At 40.9% G+C, this 14,834-nt stretch overlaps 1 protein-coding gene across 2 annotated transcripts; it reads left to right on the forward strand.

Moving 5' to 3' along the window:
• Nucleotides 1-1,672: 1,672 nt before the first annotated feature.
• rps21 (ribosomal protein S21) lies at nt 1,673-5,061 on the forward strand. 2 transcript variants are annotated; one of them, XM_070910511.1, is made up of 6 exons: nt 1,673-1,710; nt 2,147-2,230; nt 2,355-2,418; nt 3,882-3,953; nt 4,424-4,479; nt 4,998-5,061. In XM_070910511.1, exons 2-6 carry the CDS (start codon nt 2,181-2,183, stop codon nt 5,005-5,007), a joined length of 252 nt encoding a protein of 83 aa, XP_070766612.1. In that variant the 5' UTR covers nt 1,673-1,710; nt 2,147-2,180; the 3' UTR covers nt 5,008-5,061. The 2 variants fall into 2 exon arrangements, with proteins under 2 accessions (XP_070766612.1, XP_070766613.1); XM_070910512.1 differs by lacking the exon at nt 4,998-5,061 and having other exon boundaries at nt 4,424-4,483.
• The last annotated feature ends 9,773 nt before the right edge of the window (nt 5,062-14,834 follow it).

Here is a 14,834-nt window from a genome sequence, read left to right on the forward strand (position 1 = left end):
GGGTTGTAGACAATTCTAATGTAATATACAGGTTATTGAGTTACTTGTCAGTTATGTAAAGAAATGGTTGAACACAGCTACCTAATCAGGCTAGCAGATCTGTACTTCGGCACAGTGGTGCTTTGAGCTAAAAGCTAATGGCAACATGTTGAACAATGTGAGCTAGATGTTAAGTCAGGGGATCGCCAAACTTATTATAATTCACCCTGTTGGGACCATGAATGTCTGTACTGAATACACAGTAATCCATCAAATATTTGTAGAAATATTTTCACTCTGGACTGAAGTGGTGGACACTGCCACCCCTAGAGCCTTGCCTCTAACATACTGAAAAATATAGTGAGAATTACAGAGAAATTTGGATAAAATGATACAGAACAAATCAGTTGATGCAACTGATGACATCTTGGATTTGAATATTTCTCTTAGTTGCGACCGAACAAGAAAATGTATTAAAGCTGAAATCCACAGCTTTCTAAACCCTGCATCAACCAGTCCTAAGTGTCCCCTAATTTGTCACCTCCACCCTTATCTGTCTCTCTGCTTCCATGTATGCCTCCATGTGTTCATGGACATTTTTTCCCGTGTTTTTCCAGAACTGATCGTGAAGACGGCAGGGAGCCCCACTCCATCGTGAAGGCTGAGTGCAAGCAATGCACTGAGGAGGACATGATCGCCAAGCCTATTTTCATCGAGATTAAAGTCCAGAAGATGATGCGCAGCGGTACTGGCCATGTCTGGTGCTGCTGTCCCTACAGACTGGCTGTTGGATGTACATGTGTCAAGAATCTACAAAAATGACCACCAGACAAGTCATCAAGTCATAGTCCTTGATGTAGGGGCAGTTGTAGTTGCAGTAGTTGTATTTGCAGTTGCAGAAGAAGTAAAGAAGAGAGTTATAATATTTTAGGACTAGTTTCTCCATATGGTGCCTTTGGAATTATTATTTTTGTTAATAATTTTTGTTTTATTGCATCAGTCTTATCGTAACGTACCAACTAATTATATTGGGTGGGTGTATATATCTAATTGATTTATATATTTATGGGTTACGATTGAATACAGTATATATATATATGTATGTGTGTGTGTATATATATATATATATATATATATATATTTAACTATCCTTTATGGCAGGCTAAATATAATTTCATTGTAGAAACTATCATAGCTGAAGTTGTATGCATGTCAGTGACATGAATTAACTATATGTGATGAAATTTCATAAATTGCTGAATTTTTGGCAGTGTCACAGATTTCCGAATGGCATGTTTTCAGGGTGCAATCCGATTTTGTGGAGATAAGAAAACCCCTACATGCATTGTTTGTAAGATGTAATATGCAGCATTTGTATGTCACACATTTGTTATCAGGTAATCTGCAATAACAGCAACGTTCAGAATATTTGTGTTCAATACAAATCTGAAAACTGTTTTGCATTATATGCTTGAGTTTCCTGTACCCTTAATAAAATTAATTAAATTCAAGTATAATCATAATGTTTGGACTTTTTGTATCACTAGCATGCATACACACTCTATGGCCATGAAAAACAGGGTTTGTGGACAGGGAGCCTCCACGCTTTTGGCCATTTGGCGCGGATCATTGTTGTTGTTGTAACAAATTCCAGCAGGTGGCGACAAACAGAGATATTTCTACTTCCGGGTCAGAAGCTTTCCCTTTCCTGTCGGCCATTTGTCGTATACGGTGGGTTTCTGTCGAGCTCTCGTCTTGAATATACTTTAAATCCGTCCTTTATCTCTACACAGCCGTATTTTCCGTGATAAATGTCAAAGATGATGTGACTGTGTAGCTGCAGATGATATTTGGATGGTGTTTATCGCGGAAGTTGTGCGTAAATATCAGACGTCTGTCGAGTGTGTCGGCAGTCACATGCGGCCGTGATGCTAACTGGTGTGCTAGCTGGCTAGCTCTCCTGTTAGCCAGCGGCTTCCTATGTAGAATCACATTGAGGAAGTCTTTTTTTATTCTTTACAGTGATATTTTATGTAGTTTTTGGGATAGACTGTTTGAACAGAACCACTTTTTAACGTGCCCGCTAGAGTGTTAGAGGTACGGAAGTTAGCTTAAGAAAAAAAACGCTTTTCTGGGGACTGTTTTTGATCTAATTTCTTAATTTCAGATTTGTAGGCGACCGCCTGTACAACCTTTAAAACATGCAGAACGACGCCGGTGAATTTGTGGACCTTTACGTCCCACGTAAATGGTGAGTGGCGTGTACGGGGGTGAGTCTGGGGTATCTGGATGATGGCCTGTGGTTACCTCATGCGACGGTGAAACATACAAGAAGTATAAAATGACAGGTGTGTGTGTGTGTGTGTGTATTGCAGCTCTGCTAGCAACAGAATCATTGGAGCCAAGGACCATGCCTCCATCCAGATCAACATTGCTGAGGTAAAGTGAATTTGTCACATGTGAGCAGAAATGTACATGCTGTGTGGATGGTCAATATCTATTATTCTTGATAATGTTAATAATATGCCGGAGACTCTGTATCAAGATCACATTGTCTCTATTGATATCTTAGTTTGCTGAGTACAAAAACTCATATGAAACCTTGTCTTTTTCATTCAGTTGAATACGCCAAACATCACGTGGAGGTGTTTTCATATTAATACAAGCAGATGAAGGGGGAAAAACAAATTAAATGAACTGTAAAATGGTCACGTACCACATTGGCCTGAATACAAGTTTTCTTAAATTTGAAATTAAACTTGGAACAGTTAATTTTTAAACTCTGTTGCCAGCTGTGTCTTTTAATTGTTCAAGTTTTTCAAATAGTTATAATAAATATATAAAATGTGCAATACTTAACCTACGCTTAGCTAATTAACATCTTAACTGAACTGTGAGTCTCCAAGCTGAAAGAGTGTGATCCCAAAACGAAACTTCAAATCCCAAAACCACAAACGATTACATGTTTATACTCTTGTTGAAAAGACAATGTTGACTTGATGATCACTTAAAAATCAGTGTGGACACAGGTGGCATTCTGGTTGCTTTAACTCTAATGACCAAAAAGTTGGATTCATAGTATTTTCCGTCTTAGTCACACTATTGAAGATATGTTGCACCTTATCTGTGAATTGTATTAGTTTGTGACCATTTTTGTGTTACAGTCCACTAACTTGGCGACACATGCTTTTCCGTCTGAATTTACTTTGCGTACAGTTGTAAAACAAAATTTGCATGGAGTTGGCTGCGTGAGTTTGAATAGTGATGGTGTCAGACCCCAAACGGGCTCCGTAGCATGGAAACAGTAGTGCGACTGGAATAGTTTTGTCAACAACTATAAACGCGTAACAGAAAAATCAGTGTTATCATTCTGGTTGTCACGGTAAACACAGTCAATGGGTTATGTGAGAGAAGTTGCAGATGATTGTCTGAGGGTCGTAGCACTTAGTGTTTGTTGTTATTAAACAAATTAATACACATACTTTACTTAGATGTTATTACAAAGAATGCATGTTCACAGTGGTGATGTTTCTGGAGGCTTTTAATTGGTTTTAATGTTGCTGAGGGATGAATTGAAAACAGTACATGTCTGAAACAGTACAAAAGATACATTCTCAAATCTAAACTCTTAAATGATCAAAAATGTGGAATATGATGGCAGCTAGTAACTACAACCTGCTAAAACATTAGTATGGTACCCTTTTCAGTAGGTTTTGGTTATTGTTTAAGATGCTAAATTGACACGAAACCAAGTCAGTGTCGGTGGATAAAGATGTTTTTAATGTCTTTTACTTGAATATTTAGAAAAACAGCTTACATTTTCCGAGTTCCCCATGTGCAACCGTTGTTTGTTTGACGCTTCTATGACGACGACCTTATCCAGTGTGCTCTGTCCTCTGCAGGTTGACAAGGTGACCGGTCGCTTCAATGGTCAGTTCAAGACCTACGCTATCTGTGGTGCCATCCGCAGAATGGTAAGTCTAGCAGAGGACTATTCTTATCTGGAGACTCCCAGTGACGTGTCGACGTTACAGTGAAGTCCTCATTTTAATCCTTTATCAATCTGCCCTGTCGGTAAAACTGAATCAGTAGATCCAACATGTCACAGCCAGTTGTGTATTTTAATTTTATTTTTATCAAAGATCAGAGTGACAAGTGTGCATATTGGACATGAATTGGAGTTTTTAGTAATTAGCTATGATTCGTTTCTAGTGCACATTTAAATTTTTTGTAGATGTGCAGTTTGTAAAAATTGGACCGCAGAAGAAGGTTTTGAATGTGTTTGGCCAGATTTTATATTCTACTTCACGAAATCAAAAAGATCTTACCTCCTCAGCTGTGGGCCTGACCCTTATAGTCTCTACTGGAAACCTGCCTCTGCCGTGACGTTATCGTCTACAGGCCGAAAGCTTTTGCATGAACATTATTTCCTTTCCTCCTACAGGGTGAGTCTGACGACTCCATCCTGAGGCTGGCAAAGAATGACACCGTTGTTGCAAAGTAAGACACTCTTCTCAATTTTCATGATTACGGCAGAATTACCAGAGAACATTTTGTATAGATGTGAAAATATTATTATATATAAGCATAAGAATGAGTTTGAAAGATGTAAACTTTTCCTCTTCAGTCTTGAAAGGGGTTGTTCATAACACAGGGATCAGTTGCGCACAGTAACTGCTGTAACAGCCCTTTGGAAATAATATGGAAATATATAGGCCTTTTTTAATAATTTACACTTCTATTCAAGTGTTCCCAGTAAGCCATAACAGCCAAAAAATCCAAGTACGATAAAAATAGAAGGGTGCTTGGATTATATCAGTGCTGCTGCTGAGAGATAAACATGCAACTGCTCTTTATTTATTTTACATCTTTGAAACATAGAATTTTATAGTTAAATAATCATGAATTCATAGTTAATTTGTCTATCTTCATTTCCAAGGCAAATCCAATCCAAAGAGTTTAGATCAAGTTGGATTTGACAGCTAACACCTTTTTTTTTTTTTTTCTTTGTTTCACAGGAACATCTGAGTGTGATGCTGAAGCTGTGGAAACTTTGTAAAATAAAATGAAAAAATAAAACACTTTTCTTTGCCATTGTTGTAATTTCTCAATAATTATATATAAACGGGTTAAGTGTTTGTTACAGTAAATGTCAGCCAACAGTAAGTTTTAGTATCGAGCTTTAAGGTTTGCTGGAATATTAATTGAACAGCTTTAACGTCTGATGTTCTTCAGTCACTGAAACGACGGCTTTAAATTGGTCAAAGTTTGGTTTAAAAATGGTTAAAAGATCCAGTTGAGAAAATGAACAACATATAGTCAACATTTCCACTTGTTAACAGCCACAGCAAATGACACAACTAGTGCTAAGTTTAGCTTTCTCATCTTAGATCATGGTTTCATCCAGATAAAAATAGCCTTTTGAGCCAACGGTGGTTTTGCATGTTTTAGCCTCACGTATTCTACGTTCCTACCAACTTCTGCAACCCGTGTGGATTTTTTGGATGTATTTTTCCGACCGTTCATTCATTTCTATATGGTTGCAGTTTAATTTAGAATTAATTCAAGTTTAATTTGATAAAAAACAAATAATGCTAACTTGATCGTCGCTGTGATTGTATCTCAAAAGTCTGCCTGTGTCTTGGAGATGAATTGAAACTATTGCTGCCTGTAACTAAAGGAAGGCCGGACCATCTTAAAATGTCATGTACAATACCGATGTTGTCTTTTAAATCGGGACACATGTAGACAGGAGACACCTGGTTAATTCGTCAAAATCTCAATGGAGCTCTCCATTGTAACTGACCTGATAGTCCACTGTGACGTTTGATTATTCAACACGTGGCTGCCCTGAAGGACAGTTCCTCTTCAAGGTTAGTGTGTGTTCTTACTCATGTCCGGCTGCAGCTTTGGATCTTGACATGCTGTACAATGTTTTGCAACTGTGTGATTAAATTGCTTCAATGAACGCAGCCGTTGCAAAATCAAAGATGGTGCATAATAATTTCTTTCTCAGAGCTGCAACTAATTATCTGGTAACTTAATTCCAACAATAGTGTTGTTGCGGTAGAGGTGTGTTACTCTCTGCACCATCTGGCTTTCAAAGAATGAGCCAGCAGATGAAATAGAGGTCAATGTGGGAATAACAGGGCAAGGTGGAGGCATGGGGAGGCTACAGTGGTCATTTAGGCTAAGCACAGTGTGGAGGTGACGGTGCAGCGGTGTGTGTGAGAGTGGTTTCAGGGCGTCTTTAACCTCACACAGCCTCAATGATAGCTGTCATCAACTGCTGCTTCGCTGCATTGTTCCCACACATTCTCCCTCTTTTTTTCCTACAGGGGAGTAGCCGAGCAGATAAGAGGTATGTCATCATCGTCTTCATCGCCCCCCCCCCCCCCCCCCCCTCGTTCCCTCGCCTTTTCCCAGCAGGCCTGGTTGGACTGTGCACCCAGGTATGGCAATATTAGGTTCACCTTCCATTTGCGGCCACTCAAAGTGTTGCAAAGCGCTCTGTTCAGGTCACAAACGCTGAAATGTGACCTGTTCATCTGCACGTCCGGCCAATAGAAACTGCTGTGGGCTTGTTGCTCACTGAACGAGAGTCCAAACTGGATGTGTGTCTGGTGCCTGATGCAGTTTTATAGTTTAATGCTCAGAAAACAAACTAAAAGAACAAAGAGAGATTCTAAAGCATGGTGCAGATTATGATTTAACGCTTGCAGCTCTTGTTAATAGGTAACCAGCTCTCATCTCCTCAGTGGTCTTTCATTCCCCCCTCTTTCTCAGGTGAAATGACAGGCTCCAGCCAGTGTATTTTAATTGCATCACTTCCCGTTTATGGACAAATTACTAACCGTTAGCTGCCGCAAACCTGTCTGGCGTGAGAAAAACTAGAAACTAAAAACAACAGCCACGTGAGAATGATATGTAACAGCCATGCGTGGCCCTGTGAGCCTCTAATTTTACACCATCTGACAAAATTGTTGCAGCAGAAGTATTCAGGTCCTTTACTTCGGTAAAAGTATTTTCATACCACACTGTGAAAATGCTCCACTACAAGTAAAGGTCCTGCATTCAAAACCTTACATGAGTATTATCAGCAAAGTATACTATAAGTATTCAAAGTAAACGTCCTGTTGGCTAGTTTCATCTACAGCGATGCATCATATTCTATAAGATCAGTGTGTGTTTGTAGCGTCGCATCTCTAAAAAGTTCAACTTTTCATGAGCTGTTCAGCTTTGTGACGCTGCATTTTCCAGCTGATCCGAGGAAGTTCTCAACACATAAAGGAACTCTTCATCAGAAACATTCAAATTCACAATCGCCAAATTTGGAGATACAGGAAGGGTTTGAACTATTGTAATATGAAAAGTAACTAGTAGCTAAAGCTGTCAGATATGTGTGGTGGAGTAAAAAGTATTAAAAGCATTATTTGCCTCTGAGATGTAGTGGAATAGAAGTATAAAGTTGCATAAAATGGAAATACTCAAGTAAAGTACAAGTACCTTGAATTTGTACTTAAGTACAGTACTTGAGTAAATGTACTTAGTTACATTCCACCATTGAATTGTCGGATGGATAAAGATCCTTATCAATAATAGTGTGTTCACGTGCTTCAAAGGTTCCCGCTTTTGTAGTGTATTTAAGGATCCGTGTAACACACACACACACACACACACACACACACACACACACACACACACACACATGAAATGGTAAACATGCGTGCTGTTGCACCCGGCGAGTCGCAGCTCGCCAAACAATGATCTTAACATGAAGGGAGGGAAGCCCCTCACCTGGCCCCCTGCATACTTTTCACACACTTTTCACAACTGCAGTTCTTGTAAACGCCACTAGGTGTCAGCTAAAACTCAGATTACATTTAAGTGAATATTTCTAATAAAAAACATAAATAAAACACTGAGTAACTTCATCAGCTGAATATAAAAGCTTTTATTTGACCCTACAGTTATTGTTATCTTACAGTTTCTCTTCACGTCCTGCTTTTGGTTTTGTTCAGCTCTCTTTCCTCTCCTCATCTTACTACTCACTCTTTTTCTTCCCCTCTCTATCTTTCCATCTCTCTCGTTCGTCCCTTTGTCCGTCTCCTAGAAGCTGCCCGGCTCGTCTCTTTGTGTCTCTTTGTCCTCTTTCCGACGCCAGCAGACTTCAAAGTAGTGGAGCTCCATGAAGGGAGCGGAGGTGAAAGAGACACTGATGAGAGAGACGGGAGGAAAGTCAGACTGGATGGAGGCTGCAGCTTAAAGTTAAATGAATCCTCACTTATACTTAGTATAGTTATAATCTCCCCATTAGATTTGGATAATTCTTCTGTACAAAGTGAACATTCGGACATGATGGTGGTCTGAAGTGTTGAACGGAGGGTCGGATCTTTTCTTTAAGGCAGCGCAAACTCATACCAGGGACAAAAGAGAGGGAGAGGGAGAAGGCCCACCAGGAGTGTGTGTGGTTTGAAGGATCTTATTGAAGAAGACAAAGAAGAGGGCATGTAGGTACCTGCCTCACACACACACACACACACACACACACACACACACACACACACGCTTTAGTCCGCTGTCAACCCCAAACATCCCCTCCCCGGCCCACAGCACTTCAAACATATCCGCCCCCAGCACTGTGTGTGACATTTGTGTGTGTGTGTGTGTGTGTGTGTGTGTGTGTGTGTGTGTCTCAAAGGCCTATCTGATCCAATCTGGGAGGCAGAGGATCTGAGGAATGCTGGGAATAGACAAACAGTATTTACTCAATACTGTTATCATCTGAATATACTGAAGTTGTGGCTGCAAGAGAGGGAAGCATGAATTGTGTGGGTGTGTGTGTGTGTGTGTGTGTGTGTGTGTAGCATGTGATGATAACAGCATTAAGAACAGTTTTGACTGAAGGCAGATCCTAACAGATGGATTTAGATAGAAGCGTCTGGTTTTCACTACAGGGTGAGGACAGGAAGCAGCTGCTCTGAGCTTACACCTTCACTAATGTGCACCAATTTGAAAACACCATTTACCTGTCAAGTTGGGCTCTATTCACACTGAGCCAACTGAGTATTAAAACCTTCCACATTAAGGCCACTTGGTCTTAGACTGTCCCTGTGATAACTCCCCAGAGTTGTACCCTATGCAACGTTCTTTATACCCCGAAGCTGAGCTTTTCGAAATCATTCACGAATCTGAAACAATCCTCTTGTGTTTTAGTGTGAATGGTGAAAATCGAGCTTTTCAAGAACAATGATATAAATGGGCTCAGACACGTCAGTTATTGTTCACCTGGTTGACTAAAATAAGTTCAGCTATGTTCCAACAAGTTATGAATGAAAGCAGTTCCTCTCCTGTCCAAATGACAGCTGTCCATACTGGACAAATTAGTTATTAAATTAAAAGTGGAGGCAGACGAAGAAGAAAAATGTGCACTTTGTTTATTGTTCTGCTGTTTCTGGGTGGAGGAAAAAGATTTCATCCTCCTTATTTTTGGATTTGCACCCTACAATTCACCAGTTTGCATATCGGGCACTGTGTAGATTTTTGCGTTAGTTTGGTTTTTTTATCCTTAGATTTTGTTTATATTTGCACTATTTCCTACTTTGTACTGCAACTGCTGCACAACAATTTCCCTCTGGATAGATGAAGTACTATCTTATCTTATTCGAGTGCTCCTTGTCGACTTGGAAAAATACTTTTTCACACGAGAAGTTGCCCACAAACTGCCAACAAAGTGTAAACACCCGTCATAAACTGAGAGTTTGATGATGCCAAGTTGGTGGTGACGTTTAAAACCGTAGAAGTAGGAAATAGTGCACTTTAGCGCCCCCTATGGCAGTATCAGAAAGGACAGTGGAACCAGGACTTCACGCCTGGCTTCCGTTATTTACCTCCTGCAGTGGCTCTTTGATTGGGAATATTTACCGATGAAACTTTTCACTCAATACTTTAATTTTCTGATGCACGAAATCCATATTTTTTACATTTGCTCTACTGGACTATTGATCTCTTTTTTAAATATGTGGTGCTTTTGTGTTTAAAGTGTAAATTCACCAGACTTGTAAAAGTCAATATTTAGTAGTTATTGACCACCTGAATGTAAAAACCTGGTAAATACGATGTGATAACTTGTGATTCTTCGAGTTGAGGATTCACCTGAATGCCACATTAAAAAGTTGACCCCCTAGCAATGGATTATGGGATACTGAGGGCTGCAAAGGATACACTGGTGTCCTTGAGGCTGCATTTCTCAGCCACACTTCTCCTTTGCTTTTGTGTGTGTGTGTGTGTGTGTGTGTGTGTGTGTGTGTGTGTGTAGGGACCAGCAGGGGGTAAGTGGTTTCAATTAATGGAACAGTTAGCAGTTGCCACGACAACAAGTGGCCTATCCCTCACTTCGCCTTTGGTCTCCTTGGTAACCAGGAAGTAGATTAGTTATAGAGTGCAGGAAGAAAGGCGGCGAGAACGAGAGGATTAGTGAGGTGAAACGACGAGCCCTCTTTCTTCCTCTCTCTTTGTTTGTCTCTCTCTTCTCAGAGTTTTTTCTCTCGGCTCCTTCTTCTCCTCTCTGTTGGACGATGACGGGACTCCATTTAACGGCTCTCCGTTTCTTTTTGCTGCTCGTCTGTTTTCCTTCAGCACTTGTTGGTACACATTATTCTGAGTCTCCTGCTCCTCTCTTCGTCTGACATGTCGGCCACCAGGCCTCCTCTTTGCATCTTACTGTGCTCACAAGCTCATTTTAACCAGATGAAGGCAGATTATTAAAACACAGAGCATTAGCTTAGCATCATGACTGGAAGCAGGGGGGAAACAGCTAGCCTAGCTCTGTCCAAAGTTTCAAAAATATGCCCACCATTGATATGTATCTTGTTTATTTAATCGCAACACAAACAAGAACGTAGAAATAGCAATGGGATGTTTTAGGGGGACTTACGCGCTGGAACTATGTCTTGACGAACAACAGTTTGTCCACCCGTCCAAAACTTCTGTGCAGTAGAAACCTCATTGGAGCATGTAGCTTTCATGATGATAGGTTCATTTAGCACGTGGGCAGTTGTCTGTCAGCAGAGAGATGTGTCAGCGACAGAACCTGCATTGTGTTCGGCTTTACTAACAGTCAAAGAAGACAGGACTCTCGCTCACATTACAACACAGGTCAAGGTCACTGTGACCTTTGTGCAGGTACAACACACAGACAGAAACTAAGACTGAGCTGCTGAGGAGGACAACCATTTAAGTGTTGAACCCGTCTCTGTTAGCTGAGTTAGGTTAAAAGACTAGCTCAACATGTTGTGAAATATTCTTATTTGCCTTCTTTCCAAGTGTTGGAGCAAAAGCTGGGAGATTATTGGCTAAATTTAGCATAAAAACTGAAAGCAGGGGGAGAAACAGTTACCCTGGCCGCCTCCAAGGCTCACCCATTAACACTGAGTATAAGAGTGTAAACCGCACTGAGCCCACTATCTGTTCATGTTGGTCAAACCTGTTTATCAATTAAGCCACACTCCTTAGCACATAGTGGTGCTAAAGTACCGCTGTATTTGCTAAACACCATTTAATTAAAAGAAGAGCAACAAAAGCTAGCAGATTTATTAGCATTTCTGTGTCTGTGATGCTGATTTAATGCAGCTGCTTTTACTTTCCACTGAGCTTTCTCAACATCAGACTGCTCCGTGTACGTCTCCTCCACCTGATCCTCTTCTGCTGTTGTGTTTAAGTTTTCCTGCCTGGAGAAACTCATCTGTAGGTTAAGAGGAACGCTCAGCAGACCAGAGTAGGGCTGAAATTATCAGTCAATTAATCGATGGACAGAAAATGAATCTTTGTCCCAGCATCTCAAACATGAACGTTTGTTTCATATAGTTATAAACTGAATATCTTTGGGGTTTTGGACTGTTGGTTGGAAAAAAAAACAAGACATTTGAAGACATCGTCATAATGATAACTGATTAATCGATAATGAAAATTGGTGCAGCCCTGAACTAGAACACACTAACCACCAGTGTGACCTGTGAGCCTGCAAACAGCCTGTGGAATGTTCTCGTGTGTCAGTGAATGAAGCTCTGCTGCATTAACACACTGCCTCGAGACTCCTTTAAACTACAGGAGGTCACTGACCCCTGCCCGTGTGTGTGTGTGTGTGTGTGTGTGAGAGAGAGGCAGTCAGTGGTCCACAGGTCAGAGTTCAGCATGTGTTACACTGACGATGGAGGAAGTAGATGTGTTAGGTTTCTGGACTCTGGACAGTGTAGACAACACACAAACATGGCAGCAATTTCACCTGCCTGACTAAAGAACCCTGACTGTAAATATTACTTTGACTCACCTGAGCAGCTGTTATCTGTGTGTGTGTGTGTGTGTGTGTGTGTGTGTGTGTGTGTGTGTGTGTGTGTGGCGGAGAAACTCTTTCATCTTCTAAAGTGGTTCCTGTAGCTTCATTAGATGGCGGTGCTCCACAGTCCATGAGAAAACACACACACACACACACACACAGCTGCTCAGGTGTTCCCTAGAAGTGTATAAGAATTGTGTGCAGTGGGGTGGTTTTTTTTGGGGGGGGGGGGGGGTTATTTTCCAAAAATCAAACCTGAAGTTCTTTGATTCAACAATATCCAGAAAATGTGCCTGAGCCTGTTCTGCTGTGAGTAGCATTGTGTTTGTTTCCACAAGACTAAGAGTCTGCAGCCATGTAAGACTGTACTTAGGCAGTAGCTAAGTCAAGCTAAATGCTAACATACGCACAATGACAATGCTAACTTGCAGACGCTAAGCAGGTATCTTGGTTTAGAGTGTGGCATGCTAGAATTAGCTAATTAGCACATGTTTCGTCGTAAATCAAAGTATTGGAGAAATTGAAATTTTGACCTGATGATGGTGCTGGATGAAAAGTTAAGAGCTCATCAAAGTGTTTACAGTTCATCCCGATGGGGACATGAATGTGGGTCCCAAATATTTAGGAAATCCATCCAATAGTTGTTAAGATATTTCAGTCGGGACCAAAGTGGCGGACAGACCGGCCCACCAGCTGACATTTCCCTCATCCTGCAAAACAAAACCTGCAGTGATTTCTGGAGCTCTGCAGTTTAAACGTTTGTTCAGTAATCTCCACTTTATTGAATCTATAACTGTGGCTGTGCCTCAGGAGGTGGAGCGGGTCGTCCACTAATCGCAGCGTCCACATGTTGAAGTGTTTTTGAGAAAGACACCCAACCTCAAATTGCTCCAGATGGTCAGGACATCAGCTGTCCATCACAGTGTGTGTGTGTGTGTGTGTGTGTGAATATAATGTGCACTATATAACATCAATAACTTATACTCCACTTGATTAATTGAATTTATACAAACTTTATATAATAATATATATATTATAGTTAATTTTAGACCTCCAGTTTAAAAAAAAATCCTTGACATTCAAGATATTCTTGAAGTTTCTTGTAATGAACTTTTATAATTTACCATTTGTGTGCGCGCCAGCTTTTCCTGCTGCCTCATCATCCAGTCTCAATTCTGTTAAAATATTCTTACATTTCCCAGATTACTTTGATTCAGCATCCCCTAGAATATATGCCTGGACTAACAGACACTGTGCCTCTGAAGACACTGTGCCCAGGAGCCTCCGCACCCTTTAATCCATCCTTGATGCAAGAAGAAGAAGAAGAAGAAGAAGAAGAAGAAGAAGAAGAAGCAAACACAGAACAAGAAAATGAACGTAGATCACAAGCTACAGCTTTTAAAATGTCCTTTAGTGTTGGCTGAATAACAAGTCAACTCCGCAACAGCCGCGCTCTCACATCCACAGACACACGGTGGTAAAAAGAGAAAGAAACTGAGGGCGAACAACTTATTCAGAAGGACGACAGCAGCTCCCGGCGTTTCCAAACTCAAGTAAAAGAGGATTATTCTGGTGTCTGTTTCTCAGCGGAAAGGACGGACGGAGCCTTTTCTTCAGTGACATGAACCATTTAGAGTTTAAGAGAGTGTGTGTCGAGAGGGAATACTGAGTGGACACACTGTCTCTCTCTCTGTCTGTCTCCTGCACACTGACAGCTGCAACAGCAGCAGCAGGAGGACAAAGGTCTGTATGGGACAGTCTGACAGCTCCCGGGGAGAGAGACGAGATTACAGCTCGACGGAGAGTGAGAGGAGGACAGATTATAAGCACAGAAGAAGAATGACAGGCCGCCTACTGTCTCCTATTGTCTAACCAGCACACACACACACACACACACACACACACACACACATTTACACCAAGGCAGAATCTCCTAAACAAACCTTTATTGTGTAGCTGTGATGCTAACAAACTGTCAACACAACCCGCAGGAGCTTTAGCAAAAGTGTAATGCTACACGCAAAACAATCTTAACTCAAGGTCCATTTACTTTTGGAGCTTTCAGCCACATCTCTCAGATGTGACCTGACCTTTGACATAATAACATGTGGTTGTATATATGTATATATCCGCTGAGCTGACAAAGTTTAATACTTAACTCATGCGACAATTTGTGATTAAGACCGTGAGATGCGGTTGAAAGCTCTGGAAAAAAGGTGTTCGTTTACTTCTCGAACACATCAAGCCCGCTCGTCCACATTATATTTGATTAAAGATTTTAAATTAAAGTGCCGTGAAATCACGACAGTTTTATATAATCTGGATCTTCAAAGTGTAAAAGTGAGAACAGTAGGAGGAAGTATCACTCTTAATAATAAAAGTTATGCAAATAAAATACCACAGATGACTGCATATGTCAGATTCCTTCCTTTGCCTTTGTGCTTTGAGTGTGTGTGTGTGTGTGTGTGTGTGTGTGTGTGTGTGTGTGTCTGTGTGTGTGCGCGTGTGTGTGTGTGTGTGT

Source organism: Enoplosus armatus, chromosome 8, assembly GCF_043641665.1.
Source record: "Enoplosus armatus isolate fEnoArm2 chromosome 8, fEnoArm2.hap1, whole genome shotgun sequence".
Taxonomy (NCBI): Eukaryota; Metazoa; Chordata; class Actinopteri; order Centrarchiformes; family Enoplosidae; genus Enoplosus; species Enoplosus armatus.